At 43.9% G+C, this 8,771-nt stretch overlaps 1 protein-coding gene across 1 annotated transcript in view; it reads left to right on the top strand.

Moving 5' to 3' along the window:
- The window catches only part of gli2a (GLI family zinc finger 2a), a 73,428-nt gene extending 66,076 nt beyond the window's left edge, over positions 1-7,352 (top strand). Inside the window, exons 11-14 of the mRNA XM_023964285.2 lie at positions 442-606; positions 1,867-2,145; positions 4,413-4,758; positions 4,904-7,352. Coding sequence (XP_023820053.1) covers positions 442-606; positions 1,867-2,145; positions 4,413-4,758; positions 4,904-6,801 — 2,688 coding nt within the window. The 3' untranslated portion in view covers positions 6,802-7,352. The remainder of the gene's footprint in view (positions 1-441; positions 607-1,866; positions 2,146-4,412; positions 4,759-4,903) is intronic.
- The last annotated feature ends 1,419 nt before the right edge of the window (positions 7,353-8,771 follow it).

Raw genomic sequence — 8,771 nt, forward strand, 5'->3', positions numbered from 1 at the left:
GAGTTTCAATGTAGGCACTTGTGGCTCCCCCTACAGGTCAAGATTGGTATTGACTAAGATCAGCTCAGTTTGAAATGTTTTAGAAAGATTCTTTAAAGCAGGAAAAACATGTTTTTATTAAAGAAAGAATAAAGGATATATTAAGCTATTTTAGAGATTGATTTCAACGTTTCAGGCTTCTTTGAAGTAAACAAAGAAGAAGAAAAGCAAAACACGCTAGGACCTTAATATTAATATTTAATAGGTGACCCCTAAATGGAACAGCCAATAGACAGATAAGATGTTAATTGTTTTGTCATCCACTTTTATTTAAAAAACATAAAATAAGAAAGAGATTTTCTGCATGTAGTTGGACCAAAGCAATATTCAGTCAGCGTGATGCACATTCTTTGTCTTATTTTATGGTCTATGATGGAGTAAAACCCACTTCTGTCCCTGCAGTTTGAAGGATGTGCTAAGGCATACTCCCGTCTGGAGAACCTGAAAACTCACCTGCGCTCGCACACGGGCGAGAAGCCGTACGTCTGCGAGCACGAAGGATGCAACAAAGCCTTCTCCAACGCTTCCGACCGAGCAAAGCACCAGAACCGAACTCACTCCAACGAGGTACTAAAAGGGATTCTTCCAATATTCCAAGACCAACACTTTTGCAAGACTAACATACAGCAGCAAAGTATTGAACTCAGTGTATAAAATCTACTGTAATATAGGTCCGAGAAATTGACTGCCAAATCTCTTCTTAAACCCGTAGATGAAATGAAACATAAATTCAGTTTAAATTCACTTCCGCATGGGTATTGTTTATTCTCTTTTTCTACACCCCTCTTCATGAATATCGGTAATGCGAATATCTGCACATAGAATATCTATCTATGTGCAGAAATCTTGGGAGATAAATCTTTAATCATTAACGCATGATTATACTTCTAACCTGTAAATAGTTGTGTGCAGACAATTTTTTCTGTTTTGTTGCTGTGTGAACTAAGGTATGTAACTAATATACTTTACAACACTTTTATGTTTCAACTCTGTAATATCGACTAACCCCCACTCTAGCCCCTTATCCCCTCTCTCTGACATCCCACTATGTTTCTTTCTCTCCTGTTTTGTTTCTTTTTCCCGTCCGGTCCAACAAGGAAAGCATACAAATATAATTTTCATAAATAAAGCTTAGCCTCAAATACAAAAGGGTTTATCCAAATATACACTCAGTCTGTCTGAAGATCCATAAACAATATAAGAGGCACTCAGCTCTGATCTGCTCGCTCAGCTATTGGACAATACAAGTTAAAAAAGAAAGAAAAAAAGAAAAAGAAAAAATTCACTTCCGCGTTGAAGCCCCCTTGAAACGATCAGAGTTTTAAAGTTTTTTACGTTCGGATAACTGGAAGGTGTAAAATTAGAAAAACAAACTTTCCATCGCATAAACTGTCTGCTGACAAAACTGCAGTCATCAAGGATACTGATGTCGCTCCTTGTGCCAATCCCCCGCCCGAATAAACTACAGGGTTGGGTCAGGAAGGGCATCCGGCGAAAAAATCTCTGACAACCCACCTGTGTGACGCAGTGAAAGCTGATTTGCTATTGCGACCCGGATGGGGATATGCCCAAAGGTGAACAACAACTTTGATATATACCAGAACTCTTCCAACCTGTTTACGCAATCAACGGGAATCAGCGGATTCCAACACAGAAAGAAAAAAACATTTCACAGAAATGCACCAGACTGCTGAATCTCTTCTGGAATTGCGTAACTCCGGATACAAAATCTACAGTAGTCGAAAAAATGGAGGGTGGGTTGAGTTGAGTGAGCTGCTGTAACTGAAGCTGATCAAATGTTTCTCTTTCTGTTTTCGCTGCTCTCAGAAACCGTATGTCTGCAAGATCCCCGGCTGCACCAAGCGTTACACGGACCCCAGCTCTCTCAGGAAACACGTCAAAACCGTTCACGGACCAGAGGCCCACGTCACCAAAAAGCAGCGCAGCGATCTGCCACCACGGCCGCCGGGGCCCCGGGAGAACGGAGAAAATGAGATGAGCGGTCGGGAAATGCTCCCGAAGGAAGACAAAGTGTCAGACCACAGCTCCCCCAGAGGCGTGGAGGACTACCTGCATGTCAAATCCATCAAGACTGAAAACTCTGTGGTAAGAAAACACAGTTTGGTGAGCTACGCTGCAGATTCTCTTGAAACTATTTTACTAACCTTATCTCTGAAGGCCTCAAGCATGCACAGAATAACCAATTCCAAAATGGCCTGTTGTTCATTTCTGCTTGCCTCTCTTCATTTCTCTCTTTTCTAACTTTCCTTTTGGACAGAACCTACTAAGGTGAGCTTGAATTTGGTTTTTGTTTCACAATTTTTTCTTCATCAATCTTCATTTCGTCCATATTTGATCTTGACAACCCTGCTCAAGACACAGAATCTGAACTTTAATGTTGTATTCAATCTCTTATTAAAATATTCCAATCACTCTTGCCTAATTATTGTAGATTCCATTTTTTAGCTACCGTAATTTTCCGACTATAAGTCGCACTTTTGGGAGAAATTTTTTAACACAACATGAGAACAATAACGTACATTTCAGTTTGAAAGGAAAATTATAATAACGGAATAAATAACAATAATAGACTAAATGTACACGCTCTTAAATAATGTAACACATCGATGCTTATCCCTTGTGCTGTCTTGTGGGGTCCAGATGACCCCCACTCCCAATGTTAAATGGCCTTGTATAGCACAAGGGTTACTTAGCTTCATGAATCAGATGGAATCTAGTATATTAGTGCAACATGTGAACATTAATAAGATGACAATAGCATAAAGAACATGCTAACAAGTCAACTAAGCTCTTCTTATAATTTCAAATCATCAATACATTAAGTATGTTATTGTCAGCATTGCTTTGAAACAACTCCCCAGGGCCAGGGGTAAAGCTATGTTGACACCCCCCTCTGCGACACCCGTTTAAACAACCAGGTCTGATGAAATGTCTATGGAAACACGCATAAGCTGTCCTTTTGTGCGTCCCCGTTCAAAACTCTCTTGTTCTCGTGTAGCTACATAAGTCTCCATGACTGTTTTCAGGCTGTAAGTACAAAATGTGAGTCCACTGAACGCGCGTTGAAAGTTAAACCAGATTGAACTTTGACTCATCAGGGGCTTAGATTTGGTAGTAACGTAGGGATGAAGTCCCTTTTAATCCACAGAAGTGCAAAAAGGTTTGAAAATTGATCATGATCATGAAGAAAATGTTTGAATATTTAAATAAAAAGTTTAATATTTGCAAAGAAAAAGTTTAATATTTGCGGTTTGTGCCCAGCTGGAATTACATGACACCATTTTTTTTTCAAATATAGGAATAGAGCTGGGAAAGAAAAAGCCTGGAGCAAGACATTTCCCACCAAGCCTCTTCCGTGCGCTAATAAACAGTAGAAAAAGAGAAGAAGCCCCTCCCTATTTGTGCAGTGTGAACACCATAGGTTGAACGCGTGCGAACATAGCGTAGGAATGAGAGATGCTCCTTCTTCTGCGTTGCTGTCAGTAGCAAATACTGATGCACACACCTGCAGTGCCCTCTAGTGGTTGTTCCTATTTATTGTTAAAAAATCATCTATAAGTTGCATCTGAGTATAAGTCACACCCCCTGCCTTACTATGGGAAAAAATGTGACTTATACTAAGAAAAATACAGTATTAAAAATAAAAATAAAAATCTAAAAGAACCTTTTTGGCTTTATTTTATTTTTATGCAAAAAACAAGCTGAATAGTTGTTGGATGCGTTTATTTTTTAAAGATGACAAAAGACATAATTCTTTGGATTTGTGCACAGCACTTTTTTATGGCTATTCCAACTGTGTCTTTTGATTTTTTTGTTGCAACAGAAACAGTTGTTTTTTTTTGGAGGGGGGGGGGCTTTGTGTGATTCCACAGTTTTGTAACAAACCTTTATTTGTTTGGCTGTTTATTTGTTCTCTCCCAAGTGTGTTAAATTAATATTTTCTCCTTGAGCATTGGATGAAAAATTTAACAGCCACGGAATCAGCGCGACTAAAAGAACCCAGTTTCAGTAGCTAAATCTAAAGACCCCCAACCCAACAAACCCCACCCCCACTCTCACTGTGGAGTTTGTGGAGACTGTGATCCAACCTTGTGATGGTTTTCGCGCTCTTTCATCGTGCACATTTCTAATTCACAGACAGACTAAGATGGCCTTTAATCTCTAGCGCGCCCCCACCTCTTCATCCTCACCCCCCAAAAACAACGCTCATTATTTACAATTAAGCTGAGGGGAATAAAGAAACTTTGTTTTGTGTGCCATTTTCACCGCTGTTCCACTTTGGTTTGTTACAGAAAAACAGTTTTCTGAACAAAATGCTGAGTCATCCCTGCTTACTTTCCGCTCCCCTATAGATGCATCAGCCCAGCCCTGGCAGTCAGTCATCATGTAGCAGCGAGCCATCGCCACTTGGCACCAACCATGACAGTGGAGTAGAGACGGCGGCGCACAGCGGGGGGAGCCTGGGGGAGCTCAGCCCCCTGGACGATCTGCCGTTTGTGGAGTCGTTGGGGTTGGAGGATTTCGCTGGAGGGGGGGCGGCCACCGTGGGGCTCCACCTCAGAAAGCAGCTCGGCATGAGCCAGCACCTGCAGCACCTCAAAAAGGAAACGCTGAGGACAGTGAGAGAGTCCTGTCGATGGGCCAGCAAGCCGACACCCCCAATCCTCAACAGCAAGCTTCCACCCATACCAGCAGGTGGTGAGTGCACCTCAAGGGTCAGAAGTTGGGGTTTTCTGGGACTATTAAACTTCTTAAAATGCAAGGAATCCAGTTGCAACTAAAGGTTTACTAAAAGTCTTTTGTTGTTGTTGACAGTGACCAACACTCATGTGTTCATCCACAGGGTCCCTCCTAGAGAATCCAGGTTGGGGTGATGGTCCAGCTCCCTTCCCTGGATCCGGCTTGGGTGAACTGAGCTCCGGTAAAGCGGCGCGGCTCGGACGCGTGTCTGAGCGCCGTGACAGTTCTTCCAGCACCTTGAGCTCGGTCTACACCCTCAGCCGCCGCTCCTCCGGCATCTCCCAGTGTTTCTCCAGTCGGCGTTCCAGCCAGACCTCGCCGTTCGGCACCAACCGCCCCAGCAACAACAGCTCGGCGGACTCCTATGACCCCATCTCCGCTGACATATCGCGCCGTTCCAGCCAGACTAGTCACTGTGGAAGGAGCAGTGGTGGACCTGGAGGGTGGGGAGGTGGCCTGCCCAGCCCCCTCAGCCTAACTCCAGCTCAGCATTACAGTCTCAAGGCAAAGTACGCTGCTGCCACCGGGGGAGCACCACCCACGCCTCCTCCATACATGGAGCAAATAGCTCTGAAGTCTCACAGGGCGCTGTTCCAGGACCCCCAGGACTCCTTCATGAACAGGAACTGGGCCTCAAGACAGGACAGCATCTCTCGAAGCCTGATGCCCCATGAAGTCCCATCCAGCATTCCCCGAAGAGCCAGTGATCCAGTGCGACGCCTTGATCCTCTTAGTCAGCTGAACATGCAGCGCTACAACAGCATGGGTACTCTGAGGGGCGGGACAGCCATCCATCCCTACCCCCCTCCACCAGAAGATCACCGACGTACATCCCTGCAAGGCGGCATGAGACTGGACCATGGTTTGCGCCGTTACACCTACAGTCCACGGCCCCCGAGTATCTTAGAGAACATCCCTTGTGGAACTACATCAACCAACAACAGAGGCGTGGTCGGTCAGCTGGACTACCAGGGAGCTCCGCCTGTCCCACAACAGGTAGTTCCCCAGAGAAAGACAACTGCAGTACAACTTTCTGCCTCAAGCAAGAGTCCAGGGCAACAGATTAGTTCATCATCACTGCAGGTCAGTTCTACCGGTCCGCATTGGGGCCAAGGCCCAGTGGACGACTTTCAGCGCTTCCCCAAAGCTCAGCCACAAAGTAACCTGGCTGTAGTCCCTCAAAATCAAAACTTTGGACCAGGAGTAGACTACTTCCAGCAGTCGTTCAATCTGAACGAGGACCCCAGCGCTCAGTACAGGTTTAACGCTGGCTCCTATGACCAAAATGGAAACACTAACCACTCCCCTTGTGCGAACATGGCTGCAAGCGCCATGCCGAGATGCAAACAGGAGCCCCTCCACACAAACGTTGCTGAATTTCAGTCCATGCGGGTGAAAACAGACAACTGCGATCCTCCAAATATCCTCTGCAATCAAAAAAACTGCAACACAGTCCCCCACAACGGTGTTCCAACTTTTAACCAGAACTGTGTTCGTCCAAGACCGCCAACGGAAGCCAAGGCTTTTTCAGGCTCAAGGATCCTGGGCACTTCTGGTTTAACCACGGGCGGAGTTTCAGGACACCGCTGTACCCCGGATGACAACGTGTTGTACTACACAGGGCAGATTCAAGTGTTTGAACCCAACGAAAACATGGGCTGTTGTGTTTCTCCTGTGGAGAATATACCGTCTTTTGAAAACAGTGAAGCAGCCTCTACCTTAACCAACAACCAGGCACCCGTTACGCCAGCCCTGGAGCACGCTCAAATCGACTTTGACAGCATTTTGGACGACGGCGATCACTCCAGCCTCATGTCTGGAACTCTGAGTCCAGGACTGCTGCCAAGTTTGTCCCCAGGTTCCTCGCGCCTGACGACACCGAGGAACTCAGTCGCGTTGCCTTCGGTGCAGTCGGGAACAGGAAATATGGCCATCGGGGACATGAACTCGCTGTTGGCTGCTCTGGCAGAAGAAAACAAGTTCCTGAACATGATTTCTTAGTGAAGCGGAAAAAGGCTTCCAAAAAAATAAAAATAAAAAACTGGCAACAAATGGAAAAGTTTGGATTAAAAGTGACGTTGTAACTTCAATTGAAAACAAAAATGGCCATTTTCTATATGTTGGAAAGCCATACTTTAAATCAAACTCTCCATTGTTTTACCGTTTTACCAAGTGCCTGTCACACCATGCTAGTCTGGCACACATGAAAATCGGTACACCAAATGCACAATTTTCCTGGCAAAAGGCTTCCACTCAAGGAGACGCTTGTGTTTTTCCTTTCCCAGCCCCCACCCCTACATCCAGCCGTCACAGACTGCATCATAACTGCAGAGATGAACTGTGACGTTTCACCTTCAGACCTGATCTGTGACTGGAATTCTGATCCGCGGCTGCAGAAGCACAGAGGACGTCTTTGAAAAAAATCCAGGAGGAAAAAAGGGTGTTAAGCTGTGTCATTTTGTACAATATTGCAACAATTTGTTGTGTTAGTAAATTGTAAATATTATTTGTACATTTTTAAGAAAAATACAATATGGACAGATTTTTTGGAACCGTGGGGTGTCAGTGTTTTTTTTCCTCCCTTTTTCAGCCCAAGAATTTTTTTATAAATTTACATATTTTGATAGATCATTGCTTATTTAATATTTGAACAGTATTTTGGACTTCTGTGGAGATTTTTTTTTTTGAAATTTGTGCAAATTATTCATGAAACTCAAACTATAGGGTTTAAAAAAGTTAATTTATCTTTAATTTACATTTAATGAACCCAAGCCAGAAAATCTGTCGTGCTGATGTTTTCAGAAATAACAATACTCCAGAAAAAGAAAACTCCTTATGCCAGTGAAGATCACAAATGATTGAACAAAAAAGGTTCAGCGCACTGTCTAGTGGGTCTATATGACCCAACTCCCAATGTTAAAATGCCTAGGATAGCACAAGGGTTACACTCTCTCCGCCTAGCTTGCCGACCCTCACAACCCTGAGCTAACATTACCGTGGCAAAAAAGAGGCAAGCAACATTGAAGCCATCCAGTCTTACAGTTTTGAGCCAGACACCAATCACAGGAGGAAGATGAAGGCGTCAATGTATTTGTCTGCAAGTGGATGCATCAGAATTGTAGAGGAGAAGGGAGATTTTGGCTCGACCATGGCAGTTGCTCCGTTGTAGGTACCATAACCGTTCGGCCTGGAACTTCCGTTGGGGGTCCTGGGACTTATGCTGACGTCACATTACGTGATTGGCTGTACGTTGGTCCGATGACGTGTCAGATAGTGACAAGATAGTGGTCAAATTACGATACTACCATAGAAGAAAATATTATGAAGCCTGTTGTAAACAAACAGCTCCGACATAGAGCGAGATTGTCTTCTAAACGTGCCTTTATGATTATTATTGAATGAATGTTCGCTTATAGTTTTTTTAATCCGTGCTTTATTATTGGCAGAACGGACCTGGAATATTTATCACTTAACATTTAACAACATTTTCACCCACGGCTGAACTTATACTGGAATAACAAACGGATTGTGGCAAAATGTCTTTATAAAAATTACAAAGAATATGGTCAGTCACAATTTATGAGGGAAGATAACTTTAAGTTACAAAAGGGAACGTGAAATGAAAACGTACGTAGTTTGTCCAAGTGGGGTTACCGTAGTGTGATGTTAGCTTCAGTCAAAAGGACCCCGAACGGAAGTTCCAGGCCGAACGGTCATGGTACCTACACCTCACAAACCTGAGCTTTTTCAGACCGTGGGTTTTGATCTGCTACTGATCCATCATGATTTGAATAAAGAAATACTCAGAAATGCGGTTTTAAATTATTTTCTTTACACTGTTGGTCCTCCATCACGACAAAATGCGAGAACATGTTAACCCTTGTGCTATCCTAGGCACTTTAACGTTGGGAGTGGGGTCATCTAGACCCACTAGACAGTGCTCTGAACCTTTTTTCTTCAATGATTTGTGA

The sequence above is a fragment of the Oryzias latipes genome, chromosome 2 (assembly GCF_053564925.1).
Source record: "Oryzias latipes strain Hd-rR chromosome 2, Olatipes_Hd-rR_3.1".
NCBI classification, from domain to species: domain Eukaryota; kingdom Metazoa; phylum Chordata; class Actinopteri; order Beloniformes; family Adrianichthyidae; genus Oryzias; species Oryzias latipes.